Raw genomic sequence first — 17,032 nt, 5'->3', positions numbered from 1 at the left:
AAGTGCTGGGATTACAAGCGTGAGCCACCGCGCCCGGCCTACGATTGGTTTTTTAAATCTTAATGCACTGGTTATACAGGAGGCTGAACGATTTTCTGGTATGCTTGTTGGTCATTTATTTCTCTGTGAGCTCTCTGTTCATAACCATTGCCTGTCTTTTCTATTGGGCTGTTACCAATAGAAAAGATGATTATTGATTTGTACTCTTATTGTGGACACTCATCTTTTGTTACATGTTACATGGACCTATTTTCCATTGCATTAATTTACTATTTCCTGACATTAATTTTGGGCAAGCCATTTAACCCAAGCTTCAGTGTCCTTACCTAGACAATGAGGATATCTGCTGCATAAGACTGTAGGAAGAATTGACTGATAAAAACTGAATGATGCCTGGTACTCAGTAAGTACTCAAACGTTAGCTATTCTTCACTACAGACTTGGGGTTACAAGTTGGCTAAATGTTTAGTGTGGCCCACAGGATTTAAATATATTTGAACCCTTGAGGTGAAGCATGCATTTTCTAGGTGGACATACCTTCCTCTGCCTCGCCAATCTGTTTTCTACACCACAGCTTCTCAGATTTATGTCATCTGCCTCCCACTCTCCTAAGTTTTCTTTTTTTGAGACAGAGTCTCGCTCTGCCACTTAGACTAGAGTGCGGTGGTGCAATCATAGCTAACTGTGATCTCAAACTCCTGGGCTCAAGTGATGCTACTACCTCAGCCTCCCGTGTAGCTGGGACTACAGGCGAGTGCCACCATGCCCAACTAAATTTATTTTTTGTAGAGATGGGGTCTCACTGTGTTGCCCAGGTTGGTATCAAACTCCTAACCTCAAGTAATCCTCCAACCCTGGCCTCTCAAAGTACTGGGATTACAGGTTTGGGAACCATTATGCCCAGTACATGTACTGAATGCCAGTACATTATGCCCAATGTACTGGCATTCAGTAAGTCTCCAAAGTTTATAATGGATAAAAATAAAGCAGGCTTTGAAATTATGTGTTGCCTATTATCGTGGCAGCTCTATGTGTCCTTTATGCACTGCACAACTCCCGGATGTTGTTCACAGTATATCTCACTTCTGAAGCCCCCTGGGGTTGGGCAATATACAACCTGCACATCTGTACATGGCAACCTGGCTCATATTTTAAGAAGTTTAAGTGAAATTTTCAAAGATTTCACAAGATGTATCCTTTGCTCTCACAGCATCCACCTGTAGGATCAAGTTGGGTGGTGTGATATTACTAGTTTATAGATGGGGCAAGAGGCACAGAGCTAGCAAGCCAGAAGTGGGGCTAAAGCTCTCAATGTTCAGACTGGGGCTGTGAAGGACTGAGTCATCATGTCTCTGCTTGGTACCTGGTCAAAGGCAAGTTTAGGACTTCAGGATTTCAAGAGGCCTTCCAGAGATCATCAGGAAAAAGTCCTAACAGAAATTACTACTTCTATAACAAAACCAACCACAGGTGGCATTAGTCTGGATAATAACTCATTATATGCATGTAAAACTCTTTATGTTAAATGTTTCAAAAATAAAGAGCAAAACAAACCCAAGTCTGACCACCAGGTTAATAGCTGAGGTCTTTATTTCAATTTGTATATACAGTAAAAGTGCTGCTGAGAACCTGCAGCGACCAGACAGAACATAAATTTAAATCTCTCTCAACAATTAGCAGCTTAAGATCTATCAACTACAGTGTTAACGTTCCACACGTTCACAAGTATCATTTCTTTACGTTTCAATTCGTGCAAGTGAGTTTTTATTCTTACACACTTTTGATAAAACACACTTACAGTCTAGTAGTCAATCCCTACTGAGGATATCACCTAGCATACACGACACACAGACAGAAATGTTAACTCTTAGAGCCACATTCAAAATCCCAGGTTTCTTGGGGTGGGTGTATGGGAACCATAATTTTGCCTGTGTCAGATTACAATAATGTTTGTTTTTGTTTTGGATGCGTATTTTCCAAAGCTGAAAGACAGCTCCTTACTGGAACTCTCTCAGAACTCAGCATTTCATCTGACTGTACCTCAAAGGAACATGAAATCAAAAACAAAACCAAATGTAGTGAAGACCACATGAAAATATGCTCATTATCTGAACATGGCTAGTGAGGAAGGCTTACTCCCAGTGTTTTTCTTGGCATCAGACTTTTACTCCATTTAGAACAGGGGAGAGAGAAGACCCCAGTCAGTGAAGTATAAAATTTAACCTACTTTTGCTTCTTAAGGAGCCAGTAGAGTGGAAAGCCTTCCTTACTAGGACATACTGAGTATACCAAGAAATGGAAATTGGAGCAGACAGAAGTACCCTTCAATTATCATAAACAATGATTGGAGCAGACAGAAGTATCCTTAAATTATCATAAACAATGTAAAATGTGCATTCTACAACCTGAACAGTCACCCAGGCTAACACAGCCAGCTTCACTCACCCAGACTAGGGGCATGGACAAATAATCCAGGAATGCTTCATTTTAAAGGGAATGAACATAATTTTTTTTTAGAGAGGAGCATTCAAATGAGGGGAAGTTTCCACCCAGAACAACTGTTAAACCATTAGAACCAGGTTATAGAACAGCTCTGAAAAGACAAACCCAAGAACAACCACAATGCAAAGAAACTCAAATGTAACAGGATGGGCAGCAAAAGGTACAAGGAAGGTATGAAAACAGATGCATGGTTACAAACAGCATTAAATGCACACAACTACTGGGTATGGTGAATAATCAAGGTACAAGAGAGTTGGAAAGCCATTACTGTACCTGATTTACACCGAAGGTCCTCCCTAAGACAGTTTGAGAAAGGAAGAGAGAAAGTCAGCTTGGGACTGTTTGGAGCTCAGGGGGCTTTCTATAGGTGAAAACCTTCCTTTGATAGAAACTGTCACAAGGCAAATGGGAAAAGTTGCAATCTATCTATCACAGTGACTTCCAGTGCCCACAAAACTTAGTCTTCAGGCAGTTTGGGGGACTTGAAGGTTCTAGCTTAGAAAAACTGGTGGACTGCTAGGGCATCTTTTAAATAACTTTGTGTGGGCTCTCTACTCTGAGCAATTATGCCAAAGTAGAAAGTTAGGGGAAACTGTTAGTTCAAAAGTTCAGTGTCCTTTGGGACCCCTGCCTAAAAAGTCACTGCCATATTTTTAGGCAAAGTTAACATTTTAAATATATAGGATTGGGGACAATTTGTTTTTGGCATGAACATGAATTGGTTCTAATTATTTTTTTTAAAAGAAAAAAAATCACCCCTTTGGCCCTACACTGGGTGCTAGTTTTGAGGGGCAACAGAGCTAGCAGATGTACCACAATCAACTGAGGTTGGGGTGAAGACTGGGGTACCTGAGTTAAAATATCAAAGTAGTTATGGAAACAACATGCTGGCTCTGAGAAATCCAGCTTGCCAAAGCAAAAGGAGGCTGGCACCATTAGGTAAACTGTCCTTTCAGACAGGCAGGACAATGCTAATCTAGTTCTGAAGGAATTTCCTGGTAGGGGAAACAGGCAAAGCATACTTTGCTACCCTTTTCAGGGCATCTTATATGTACTTCGTTGCACAGAATGAGGCCAAGAGGCAACAGCATTTGTGTCCCAATACTACAAATAATATGGAAAGATTAACCAAGCTCTCTAGATAAACTGTAAATGTTCAAGTTCCACCAGGATGATGGAACTGGTTATAGGATGGGGGAAGGCAGCTCATTTCATTTTTCTAAACCACCTATAAAAGTCCACTGAGCATAATTAGGTTAGGTTAACAAGTCAGTTTACATTAATAGGAAGCTGGCAACATTTTACACCCAAAACTTGGGTTCTTCTAATCTGACATTTCCTTCACTGCTCTTTAGGAGAATCACCAGGTTGATTCTCTTAGGCAGACAGAATAAAGCTTTGAAATTAAGAATGCTGGGGCCAAAATGAAGACAGAGACTCCATATCACTTTGGTTTCAGTAATTAGGGGGTGTTAAAAAAATAAATTAAGGAAACACAAGGACTCGTTTATGACTTATAGTCTCAACTTTTCCTAAAGACAACTCCAGCCCAAGATCACTGGGTGAACATTTTCTTGGGGCAAAAAAAAAATCCCTATCCTAGTACACTGGTTTGTGGAAACAGCCTCCCCCTCTCCTTGCACAACCCTTTCCTCTCCAACCAAGCCAAACCCATAAAACCGGGATGTGGGGATGTCCGGACAACAAAAAGCAGCAGCAGCAGCAGCGGCAGCAGCAGCAGCGGCAGCTAGAGGGAGTTTAAACTGCATCTCAAAACAAGGGCGGCAGAGGGCAGCATTTACAGCAAGACTTTCTTACTCAAACTGTTTCAAGACAAAGGGAGCAGCACACTTAAATATCCACACATTTCTTCATTTAAAAACATCACTTCTTTATTTCAAAGGAAAATAAAAGACCCTCCCAACCCTGTCCAAAAAAACCCAATAATAATAATAACAATAATAAAAAATCCTATTAGAAACCATAAGGAAGCACTGAGAGTTTGAGTATTACATTCTTCAAGTATGCTGTTTGGATTTTTTATTTTTAGGTTGTTAACTATACACATATTAAAAAAACCCTTAAAAGTGCGGCCAAGGGATTTTGCTTAAAATTAAGTATTTAGAGGGCTACTTAAAAATACTGTAGTAGGACTGTGCAGTGATCCTTTGGGAGATGATGCTTTCACTTTTGTATCCTAGCAAAGGTTAAGGGGCAGGTTCAAAAGGGATCATACTTCCAAGGGTAGCTTAAGTGGCCAACTTGGGTGAGAAAGCCAGGGAGATCCATGTGTTCTTCCACGGACAAGGAAAATCCACCCTGAATCCAAAAATTCAGACATGGAATGTGGTAGGATTTCACAGTAAAGTTAGTCTGGGATGGGGAGAGGTGATGAGCCCAGACAAGGCAGGGTGTTAGGTTTAACTGGTTTGCCCTAATCAGGTTTTCGCATCTTTTTAGTGGGTTTTAGTGCAGTCCTTCAAGCCACAATTTAGATTGCCCTTCAGTGTGCTCTAGATTGTTGGTTCATATTAAAGGACTGTTTAAGAGTTGCATCCCAAGGAAAATCATGCTACATAAAAATGATCCAAGATTTTCGCCCAAAAAACTTCTTGGATAAAATCTAAAAAATACTATTGCAATTGCGTCTCTTGAAGAAAAAAACATTATTCTAAATGTAAACAGATTCACTCAACTCTTTTGTTGTTGTAGAAAACTTCGGAGTAGGTAAGTTGCTGTCTAACTCTCTGCTGCATGCACTCGCCAGAGGGTAGGGAATAATGCCTTCTGTGCCAGCATCATCTAGGAGATGAAAAGAACCGTTCCACATAGCTGAAGAGGGCATCCCAGTGCTTCCAGAGAAAGGCAATGAAAACCACAAGGAATAAAGTGCTGAACGTCCTGTTGCGAGTCTTCATGAGGGGGACCACACAGTTGGCTACAGTGGAGACAAAGACTAAAAGGACTGCCATGACAGCCAGGAGGATGTTGATGAGTTTGCCTAGAAGGTTCCGGGCAGTGGCATTCTCCAGCCCTTCTAGCTGCACCACCTGCTGCTGCTGCTGCTGCAGCTCCATCTTGGAGATGCGAGTCTGGCATGCCTCCAGGGCCTCCTGTGGGCCAGAACAGGGAAGAGTTAAGTTCTTTTCACAAGTACTCTGAGATGCTGACATGGTCCCTGGGCAAGCCAGATGCATCTTGAGCAATGCCAATGATTTTATAAATATGCTGGAGCCTTGAATGTAAAAGGTTAGATGGATAATTCACTATTCAAGTGACTATTATTCCCCCAAATTGCTTTCCATTGCTTTCTTGTGTGAGGAGTCACAGGAAGCAGTGGCCACACTTAACATTTATTTAGTCTAGAACATTTTAACGACAAGACCACAAATACATGATTTCTCTTTTTTCATTGAAAAATTATTACTCTAAGTTCCACAGGACAAATATATTTGTTCAACATACAAAATTTCAAATAGGATAGTCTCTATTGACATTTCCTTCAATTCCAATCCCTGTCCCTGAGGCTAATACTGTTTGTTTTATGTTCACCCTTTTATCTGTGTTTAAGTGTATACATATATGTGTCAAGGAAAATATATGGAATTATTATTTTTATTTCCTATCTGTAAACTAAAGAAAAAATCGTAAGTCCCCAAGCTGAACGAACGGACTCTCTAAAAGGGGACCCTAAAGAAGCCTGAAAAAGTGAGTTCTTGGCAACGACGGGAAAGAGGCTGGACATGTCTCATATTCCCTCCCTTTTGGAGTTTAGGCACAAATAACCAGCATTAAGGCTAAAATAGAGATCACAAGACTGACAGAATGGACTCTTTGTGGCAGTAAGATACCACATTATAAACTAGACCTAAGGCCATGCCAGACCAGTCACATCCTTAAGTCACAAACCATAACATCTCATTAAATTAGTTTTAAAAAAATTAACCCGGTATTAATGTGGCACTCTTTCCAACCTGACTCAGGTTGGAAAGCATCATATGAAAGAGAGCAGACCCCATTAACTCAGGCATTTCTTTGTACTAACTTCAAATCTTTACACAAAGCTTAACTCTTTCAACCAACTGCCAACTAAAAAATTCCTAAAACCCACTATGACTTGATAGCCCCTACTTAGAGATGTCCCACCATCTTGGGCCAAACCAATGTATACTTTCCATTTGTGTTGATTCAGGATTTTACCTACAATTCCTGTCTCCCTGAAATGTATAAAGCCAAACTGTAATCCAATTGCCTCAGGTGTACTTTCTCAGGACCTCTTGAGACTATGTTCTCCAGGCCATGGTTACTTATATTGGCTCAGAATAAACCTCTTTAAAATATTTTACACGGCTTGGCTTTTCCAAACATGAATAGTATCACACTATAGGAATCGATTCACAACTTGGTTTTTTCATTCAACAGTGGGTCTTGGTGATCTCTCCATGTTAATATGCAGACTCTACCTCATTCTATTTAACTGCTGCATAGCATTTTATGGTATGGCTAGGCTATGTCATAGTTTATGCAGCTAGTTCCCTCTTGGGGATTTTTAGGTTGTCTTCAACTTTTCCACTATAACAAGGATGCAGTGAACAGCCTTTGAACATGTTTCCTTATATACACTACCTGGTGTTTTCTAAGTCAAGTCAATCCCTGACATCAGTGGAAAGGGATCTCTGACCTGCCTTCTTGAAAAGGGCACACTCTCCTTTAGGTTGATCCTCTGTAAAGAGGACATTATGCCTACACACTAGACCAAACATTAAAAATGTCTGTTCTCCTCAAGGCCATGGCCTTTGCCCATGAGTTTAAATTAATTCCACCAAAGTATTCAGGGGATAGAACCTATTTCCTTAGCTATGGTCCTCCAAAGTTGGTTGGAGCCCTGAGTTTTTCTGGTCCTGGTTTCAATGGGTCCTGGTTTCCTGGGATTTGAGGTAAGGCTTGGGCAACTTCAGACTGAAGTCAGCTAGAGAATGGACAGACAATGGATGCTGTCTAGTCCAGAAGGTTCTTAGGGAAAAAATAATTAAAACATAAACAGGGCCTGAAGAAGACGGCATCTGGGTAAATGATCTAGATAATTCCTTTGATTCTTTTAGGCTGTTGTAATACAAGTTTTCTGGCTTGCTTCCCTTCGCTGAGAATAGCGTCTTCCAAAATGCCTTCATAGGAAATACTAAGAACTGTTTCCTTAGAAATATCTCCCTATAGAAATAAGAAAAAATTAAATATCTACTTCCTCATAGAATAAAACATACAAACTATTAGCCTTAATTAAACATTATTGCCTCATGGGTTATTCTTGCAAACTGTCTGGTAATATGCCTATACGAGATTTGGATTTGGCAGCTGGGATAAAAGCCCCTTTCCCACAGAAGGTGAAGACAAGGGCAAAATGGCCCTAACATTTGTCAGAGCTGCTTTTGAAGCAGTAATGGACAAGTAGGATGCAGTTGGTTTACCATACACTGAGACTACTGTGATCCTAAGAAACATTTCCCAAGTGCCAAGCAGGCATATAAACCCAAAGTGGTATAAACTTTTGAGAAATGCACATCAATCCTTTTAAGAGTAGGTGTACTCTTATATGGTTAGTATAAAAGCTTTTCTTTGTACTCTACCTTCTCATTTTTCCTTCCTCTATTTTCTTTTTTTCTTTCAAACCCTACACTATTTTGCATTTACACCTTTTCCTTCATACTAACCTGGATGTCCCGAGCCCGTTCATAGGACTGATATGCGATTTTTTCTTCCATGCTTGCCAATTCCTGCTTCAAGTTCAAGATTTCATTCTGGTGGAGCTCTGTTAGGTCATTTAGCTGTTCTTCTAATCGTTCACATCTAAGGAGAAAAGGTTGGAATTTTACGCATTCTGCGAATATCTTTCCTGATATTCTTTACATCCAATCCCTAAAACCCATTCTGCAAAGGGAGAAAATAAAAGCACAAAGAAATTGCGTGGCCTGGGTTAACAGGGTGTGCCAGTGGGTACAGCTTTTAGTCTCTGGAAAAGATAGCTTGTTTCAGAGCCAAATCACACAGCAACATGGCTTTTCCACAACCTTTTCTATGCACAGTATTGCAGCAATGCCAGCAGCCCTGATTAACTGAGCATAACCATAATATTGAGGCAGTTGTTAGGCTACTCTAAACAACATATGTGAGAGGCAAAAGCTAGGGTACAATTAAGAAAGCCTCATGAAAAGATAACACACAAATGGAAACTGAACTTCTGGCAGTCACCAGTAGCTTATTCCAGAACTGGTCAGCTCACTCGCCTGGATGTTTGTGATTCAGAGCCTTAGAATGCCAGAGCCAGAGAGGCCCATCATCCCCATGGCCAAGCACAGTGTCTGGGATATTTCTGTCAACAAATATTTACTGAGAGCCTGCTGTGTGCCAGGCATGTTCAAAGTACTGGGAATATTGTGGTAAGCAAGACAGGGTGACTGCCCTGAGGAGTTCATACCCTAAGGAGTGGGGGAGACAAGATGATTTCACGTATGGAGAAGAAAAACAAAGAAGATCAACAGGTGTATATGACAGAGTGCCTGAAGGCTAGTGAAGCTGGAATGGTCAGGGAAGGTCTCTTCTTAGTTCAATTCTATTAAACAATGAAGCCTGAAACTTGAGTGATACAAACTGAGCCTTGTGAAAATGTGGAGGGAAGAATGTCTTAAGCAGAGGAAATAGCGGGTATGAGGGTCTTAAGATGGGAATTAGCTTGGCATGTCTGAGGGATAAGAAAATAGGTCAGTGTGGCTGTAGTTGAGTAAAAAACAGGGAGAATAAAGGGATATAGGGTTCCTTGGGAGTAGGAATTATTTTATTCATATTGTATCTATAGCACTTAGGACCACATAAGGGAAGATTTACTCTACATAAAGATGGAACTTGGACAAGGCATCTAAGGAGAGGCAGGATTAGAAAAGGTTTAAAGGATGAGATCAGAGATTCTAGGGGAAAAATGAATGTGAGTAAAGGGCTGGAGAGAAATGGATGATAAATGTACAGAATAACTAGAATAGTGGATCTATGTTGGAGAATAAAGGAAAATCTGGAAGATGAAAAGAGTTGGGATTCTAGAATAGATAGTAAATGAGCCCAAGGCAGACTCCTGAGTAGAGGAGCCATGTGATAAACACGTGTTTTTAGGAAAATGAGTCTTCTCATAGTGGTGAAGATGATAGATTGGGGTAGGTTGTATGTGGAGTCCCAGGAACTAAAGTAGGAAGGAGAAAGGTTATAGACTCCACATGTAAAAACACTAGAAACAGAGAGGAAAAGAAAGAATAAACACATTGTCTAGCCTCTGGTGCCTAGAATGGAAACCTCTCTGTCCGACAGAGGGCAGCTCTTGTCCCAACAGGGAATGTACTATCATTCAGACAGCACATACTTAGCACCAGCATGTGAGTCTCAAGAGGTAATTATTATGTTGCAGCATCATAAACACTCTCCCTTCCAATAATTATGTAATAAATAATAATATCCTAAACTCCACTGCTTTTCTAAGAAACAAGGGTATTTTTTAAAAAGGCATCATCTGATCCTTTTTACCATATTACTGAATCCTATTTAGTTCTTCTTTATCCTTGATACGAATTTCTACATTGCCTTCTTTTATGCTGAAACTCTTTCTGTTACTGAAGTGACTGAACAGACTAATGAGAAAGCAGTCCTACCTTTGACTGGTAACTAGGCCCAAAGTTCTCTGTGACTCTGCCTTTTCCTTTCATCTGCTGCCCAAGGTATGTGCTCAGAAACAGGTCATATCTCTAGAATTGATTTTCCACCAAATTTTAAGTTCATAAAATGCCAGAAGATTATGTTAAAATAATATCTTTTCGTGACTGTCCTATATTAGCCCACTGTTCTGTAGTGTTTTTGGTCATGGATAATTTCATCATTCTCTCTTTTTACCAGAGAGGAGCTAGAGACTTTTTTAAAGTGGCATTTTTTTAAAGGTGGTATCTGGCAGCAAATTACTCTCCTAAACTGACTGTTGAGTGGCAGGGAGGGGAGCAGGGTGGTGGTCACCAGCCTGCATTCTGATGAAAGCAGACGCATATGACATCTCTGCATGTGTCCCATAGGCTACCACACAACCTCTTAGCCCACAAATTTTAGGCCTCTTAGGAATCTTATTTGATATTAAACATGGCTCATACATACCAGTAGAATAGATTAAAAAACAACAGCATCAGCAACAATTTAATCAGTGCCTACTATGCAAACTCATTTCAAGAACCCCAAGAGGGTAGAAGGTATTATCTGCATTTTATAGATGAGGAAACAGAAGGTCAGAGAAGTTCTAAAGTGAACTGCCCAAGGGCACATAAATATTAAGTAGGGCAGGAAGGATTTGAATCCAGTTATGACTTTAAAATCCAAATTCTCAAACTCTACAACGTGATGCCATTTTAAAATTAAAGAAGCCCAGATCAACTAACTCTCTTCATAAGTAAGAAATCTGAGTCAGAGTGCTGGAGATACAAATCACTTAGCCAAAGGGAGCTGAAAAGAACTACACTTATGCGATGGTTTGGAGTTTGATGTCAAAGTGGAGTTGACAGGAGAAGGAGGAGTGTAATAAAAAGATTCTGAACTAATAATTAAAAGATAAGAGTTGGTGAGGGCATAGAGAAATCTGAACCCTCATACACTGTTATTGGGAATGGAAAATGGTACAACTGCTCTGAAAACAGTTTGGCACCTCCTCAAAAAGTTAACAGTTACCATATGACTCAGCAATTCTACTCCAGATATAACTGAAAAGAAATGAACACTTATTTCTATATAAAAGCTTGTACACAAATGTTCATACCAGCATTAATTATCATAGCCAAAAAGTATAAACAACCCAAAAATGAAGACAACAGAATACAAGGCATGCTTATCTTCACAAATAGCAGGAGGCAAGAAGCAGGCTGAATTCAAAATGATCTTGACAGACTCAAGTGCAGCCAAGACTTTACCTGGGATTAATTCTACAGAAATAGGGAACTACTTCCTACTGCTGAATTCAGATATCAGAGGTCATGTAATGAGGGTGTAGCTTGTTCTTTGTAACGCCATAGAACTAAGGAGCAAGTCTTACAAACAGTGGTCTTTAGCTCAGTTTTAGAAAAAACTTTCTAATAGCCGTATCTATCTAACAACGAAAAAAGATATCTTCAAGAAAATGAGACCCTGCCACCATTGATATTCAAGGAGAGGCTGCTTGTCAGGGATGCTGCAGAAATAAATCCTCTATTTAAAGAGATTTAACTAGATGCCTAAGATATTTTCTAACCCCTAGTTTGATTCTTGTAGTCAGGGAACCTGTTTTCCTTTTTTTTTAAAAAAAAAAAAAAAAAAAGAAATGGGGTCTTGATCTGTTACCCAGGGTGGAGTGCAGTGGTGCAATCATGGCTCACTACAATCTCAAATTCCTGGGCTCAAGGGATCCTCCTACCTTCAGCTTTCTGAGTAGCTGGGACTACTGACATGCACCAACATGCCTGGCTAATTTTATTATTTATTTATTTATTTGTTTTTAGAGAAAGGGTCTTACTTTGTTGCCCAGTCTGGTCTTGAACTCCTGGGCTCAAGCAATCCTCTTACCTCGGCTTCACAAAGTGCTGGGACTACAGGTGTGGGCCACCTTACCTGGCTATTTTAATCTTTCAAGCTATAGATAAAATGTTTGTGGCATATTTGCCTTCACAACATATTGATTTTAGCAACAACAAACGGGGGTAAGGAGGTACACAACACAGTAGTGGTAATTTAAGAGTTATGTAAAATCAAGTGTGAAATACTGGGGTTCATTTGGTATGTGAGCTGGTGATAAATATATATGCATCAGAGAGTACTTGCAAAAGTCCTCAGCACTTCTTCTCAACACTTTTGAACCTTACTATAAACCAATGTTTATCATAAAAAGGCTGCAAACATGGCAGATTCTGGAAGTCATTTTCTTTCTTTTTTTTTTAAGTGGAGTCTCAGTCTGTCACCAAGCTCGAGTGCAGTGGCATGATCTCGGCTCACTGCAACCTCTGCCTGCCAGGTTTCAAGCGATTCCCTTGCCTCAGCCTCCCAAGTAACTGGGACTATAGGCGCACGCCACCACACCTGGCTAAGTTTTTGTATTTTAGTAGAGATGGGTTTTCATCATGTTGGCCAGGATGGCCTCGATCTCCTGACCTCATGATCCGCCCACCTCAGCCTCCCAAAGTACTGGGATTACAGGCCTGAGGCACCGCACCCGGCCTGGAAGTAATTTTCAAACTAGATTTGGTTCATCCCATATCGTATCTAGAGGTGCTCCATCTTCACTCCTGCCATTTTGTGCCTAGAATGTTTCATAACGCAGTTTGTATCAGGTAATGCATCTGCTTAGTCCAGGTTTTGGATTAAAAGCCACAGCTCTGCAACTCACTAGCCTGGGTGATCCTGTTCATCCATTTATAAAGAGGAAATCTACCTACTCCAAAGGGCAATTGTAAAGATTAAAGGAGAAGACAGATATCAAATACCTGGCACAGAAGAGGTGCTCTGTGAGATAGATAGATCACAAATATACATTTAGTTTCATTTTTCTCTTCTGTGATTCTCCTAGTACTCCCCAACAATCCCTAATGAGGTAGTTCAAAAAGAGTGCTTGTTGACTGCCACATGGTCTTACTGCACTGTTCACTGATTCCCACTTCCTTTTTCTCTAAGTCTTTTTTGTTGTTGTTGTTTGAGACAGGGTTTTCTCTGTCACCCAGGCTGGACCACAGTGGTGTGATCATGGCTCACTGTGGTCTCAATCTCCCAGGCTCTAGTGACCCTCCCACCTCAGCCTCCCAAGTAGCTGGGACTATAGGCATGTGCCACCACACCCTGTTAATTTTGTTTTTCTATTTTTTGTAGAGATGGGGTTTTCCCATGTTGCCTAAGCAGGTCTTGAACTCCTGGACTCAAGTGATCTTCCTGCCTTGGCTTCCCAAAGTGTTGGGGTTATAGGCATGAGCCACTGTCCATGGCCTTAAGCCTCCATTTCTTTATGTCCACTTTCTCAATTGTATATATTTTGAAATTTTCACTGTTTCTAGTATATTTATAATGTTTTTCCTATGACATCGCACAACTGAGTTTACTAGGCACACACTCCAAACTCCTCAGCCCTAGGTATAAGACTCTCTTACTTCTTATTTCATACAGCTAGGTTCCTGCCATTTCCCTGGCTTAAGTTTGCCAGATAATTCAAATATTTCCATACACTGGCCTGTTCCAAACTTTCCTTTGTATTGGTGAAACTAGCCCATCTATGTATGTATGTGTGTGAGGGAAGGTGTCTCAAGTAAATTTTTTTTTTTTTTTTAAGAGACAGTCTCACTATGTTGTCCATGCTGGAGTACAGTGGTTATTCAGAGGCGTAATCATGGTGCACTGCAGCTTCAAACTTCTGGGCTCAAGTGATCCTCCCATCTCAGCCTCCTGAGTAGCTGGGACTACAGGCCTGTGCCACTGTGCCCAGCTAAATTAATTTTATCTAATCTTTTCAAGTCTCCAGAGAGAGATAATAGAAACTGCTAATCCTCACCATGCTCTTACAGAAAATAAAGTCCTTCAGAGGTTGAACAGTTTACTCACAGTTAATGGGAAATTATCAGCAAGTTCTCCTCAAGCTGAGTCTTCCCAAATGAGAAAATACAACTATTGTTCTCAGAGATAATAATTTGTTAGCAAGTAGCTAAAAAGCAAAGCAGTGTTTAGGTAGGTAGAATGAGCTCAGTAGAAACGATGAACAGGTTTAGAGACTTGCCAAGGTGATATAAAGCTGCAGAATTCAAAGCTGAGGCAAGACCCACTGTGGGTCTGGGTGAAATGACCCCATTAATTAATCAACTAATAACTACCAGCATTTGTTTCCCTCTTCTAGTTGTAAGAATTACCTAGAGAATGGCAACTTTCTGAAAGAAAAGAAAAGTTGCAGCTGTTATTGTGTAGCTGAGAACCTGTTAAACTCACACAAACACTTGTGTTTGGGTTACCAGAATAAGCATTTCCAATTTGCAGGAAACATGAGAGAAACTGAGAAAGCCATAAACTTTGAGGCTTTTGTAAAATCTGATTAACAAAGACACTGGCAAAATGCCCTTGGAGTCTTGGAATGCAGGTCTACTGGGTTGCCCTCAATACCTTGAAAGAACTTAATTGGCCTGTCATTACTAAGACATTTTCCCTGAATTTGTTCACACTCAGACTGTGGAAGTTTGCTTTTCAGCTCCCTGTACTCCTCACCTTTTTTTATTTGAGACAGGGTCTTGCTATTACCCAGTCTGGAGTACTGTGGTGAGATCTTAGCTCAATGCAACCTCTGCCTTCTGGGCTCAAGTGATCATCCCACCTCAGCCTACAAAGTAGCTGAGATTACAGATGTCTGCTACCAGCCTGACTAATCTCTGTTGTTTTTTTTTTTCTGAGACAGAGTCTCACTCTGTTGCACAGACTGGGGTGCAGTGGCACGATCTCAGCTCACTGCAACCTCCGCCTCCCGGGCTCAAGAGATTCTCCTGCCTCAGACACCCAAGTAGCTGAACTACAGGTGTGCACCACCACACCTGGCTAATTTTTGTATTTTTGGTAAAGACAGAGTTTCACTATGTTGGCCAGGCTGGTCCCAAACCCCTGACCTCAGGTGATCCACCCACCTTGGCCTCTTAAAGTGCTGGGATTACAGGCGCGAGCCACTGCGCCTGGCCAATTTCTGTATTTTTTGGTACAGACAGAGTTTCGCCACGTTGCTCAGGCTAGTTCCAAACAGGCATGGCCTGTTTCTCAGCTCTTTCACAACCTCGCAATCTATGGTTTGAAAGCACAAACCTGATCATACTTGGCACCAACAGTTTTTTATTTTTATTTTTATGTTTTTAAAGACGGGGTTTCACCATGTTGGGCAGGCTGGTCTTGAACTCCCAATCTCAGGTGATCCGCCCGCCGTGGCCTCCAAAGTGCTTGGATTACAGGTGTGAGCCACCACACCCGGCCGGTGCCAACAGTTTTTTGGGGCATCAGCCTCAGTTTGGTTTATGTAACTTGTATGTGAAATTTTAGTGTGAAAATAAGCTAACAAAGAGGGCCCAGTAAATGTGGTGTTTTTGGGTACAGGAATGTATGTAGAGAAGGAATTTAGGGTTTGATCTAACCTACTTAATCATAAGCATCAAAACATCAAAATACTGGGACCAATAATAAGAACAATCATAACTGCCTCTCCCCCCATGACTTTTTATGTGTACCATCTGCCTTCAAGGAGCTAAGATTTATGAAGATATTTCTACATTAATCCTCATCTCCTTCCTACCTGGGAGGTACTTCAATTTTATAAATAAAAAACAGGAGGCCCAGGATGGGTGCGGTGGCTCACACCTGTAATCCCAGTATTTTGGGAGGCTAAGATGGGTGAATCACCTGAGCCCAGGAGTTGGAGACCAGTCTGGGCAACAGAGCAAAACCCTGTCTCTACAAAAAATACAAAAATTAGCTGGGTATGGTGGCATGCACCTGCAGTCCCAGCTACTCAGGAGGGTGAGGTGGGAGGATTACTTGTGCCTGAGAGGTCAAGGGTACAGTAAGCCGAGACTGTGTCACTGCCCTCCAGCCTGGATGACAGAGTGAGACCCTGTCTCAACAAATAAAAAATCCACAAACAAAAAGAAACAAGAGGCCCAGAAGGATGCAGTGACTCCCTACTAGTAATGAGGTTTAATAAGGATCTGAACCACCTTGGCTCATGCTTGTTATCAGATTACTGTCTTTTTAAAAACTTTTCAACAGGGCAGATTGCTTGAGCCCAGGAGTTTGAGACCAGCTTGGGCAACATGGTGAAACCCTGTCTCTACTAAAAATACAAAAAAATTAGGTTGGCATGGTGGCATGTGCCTGTAGTCCCAGCTACTTGGGAGGCTGACATGAAAGGACTGCTTCAGCCCGGGAGGCAGAGGTTGCAGTGAGCTGAGATTGAGCCACTGCACTCCAGCCTAGGTGACAGAGTAAGACCTTGTCTCAAAAAGAAAAAAGACACCTATATTCTAGTTCCCACTGACTTCCCACTATCACCATTATTAACATTATAATCTTCTTGGCATGCTTTCTTTTCTAGTGCTTACTTTCTGTCTAAATTCTAAAATGGAGAAACCAGGTACAAACACCACCATCTTCTTTTTAAATATTAACACCAAACCAAAAAGTAGGGGGGGAAAAGGAAGATATATGTTTTATAGACTTTCACATGTGAAAGTCTTTTTTTTTTTTTTTAAAAAAAAACAACAACTAAGAACTCTGCTTTAAGGAATTTTAACCTGTTTACAGGATGCTAACTAGAACTCTCCAGACACAAAGAGGGAGAGGGGAGAAGGTGAGTGGGTGGGAGGTTCTTAATCATATAAGTACAGTCACTTCCCACTTAATGATGGGGACACATCTTGAGAAATGAGTTGTTAGGTTATTTCATCGTTGTATGAACACCATACAGCGTACTTACACAAATCTAGAT

At 40.9% G+C, this 17,032-nt stretch overlaps 1 protein-coding gene across 11 annotated transcripts in view; it reads right to left on the bottom strand.

Annotated features, from left to right (window-relative positions):
- Positions 1-1,572: 1,572 nt before the first annotated feature.
- Positions 1,573-17,032, bottom strand: part of TMCC1 (transmembrane and coiled-coil domain family 1) — a 253,902-nt gene continuing 238,442 nt past the window's right edge. For 7 of the 11 annotated variants that reach the window (XM_037730137.1, XM_037730136.1, XM_017505077.2 and 4 more), the window contains 2 exons: positions 8,211-8,346; positions 1,573-5,615 (listed from right to left, as the gene is read on the bottom strand). In XM_037730137.1, the coding sequence (XP_037586065.1) occupies positions 5,301-5,615; positions 8,211-8,346 (451 nt within the window). In that variant the 3' untranslated portion in view covers positions 1,573-5,300. Of the gene's footprint in view, positions 5,616-5,807; positions 7,472-8,210; positions 8,347-17,032 lie in introns of those variants that run through there. The other 4 variants (XM_017505082.2, XM_017505079.2, XM_017505083.2 and 1 more) reach the window with 2 other exon arrangements.

The sequence above is a fragment of the Cebus imitator genome, unplaced genomic scaffold, assembly GCF_001604975.1.
Source record: "Cebus imitator isolate Cc_AM_T3 unplaced genomic scaffold, Cebus_imitator-1.0 Scaffold332, whole genome shotgun sequence".
Lineage (NCBI taxonomy): Eukaryota > Metazoa > Chordata > Mammalia > Primates > Cebidae > Cebus > Cebus imitator.
Note: the sequence above shows the minus strand (reverse complement) of the source record. Positions and strands in the feature narration are given on the sequence as shown.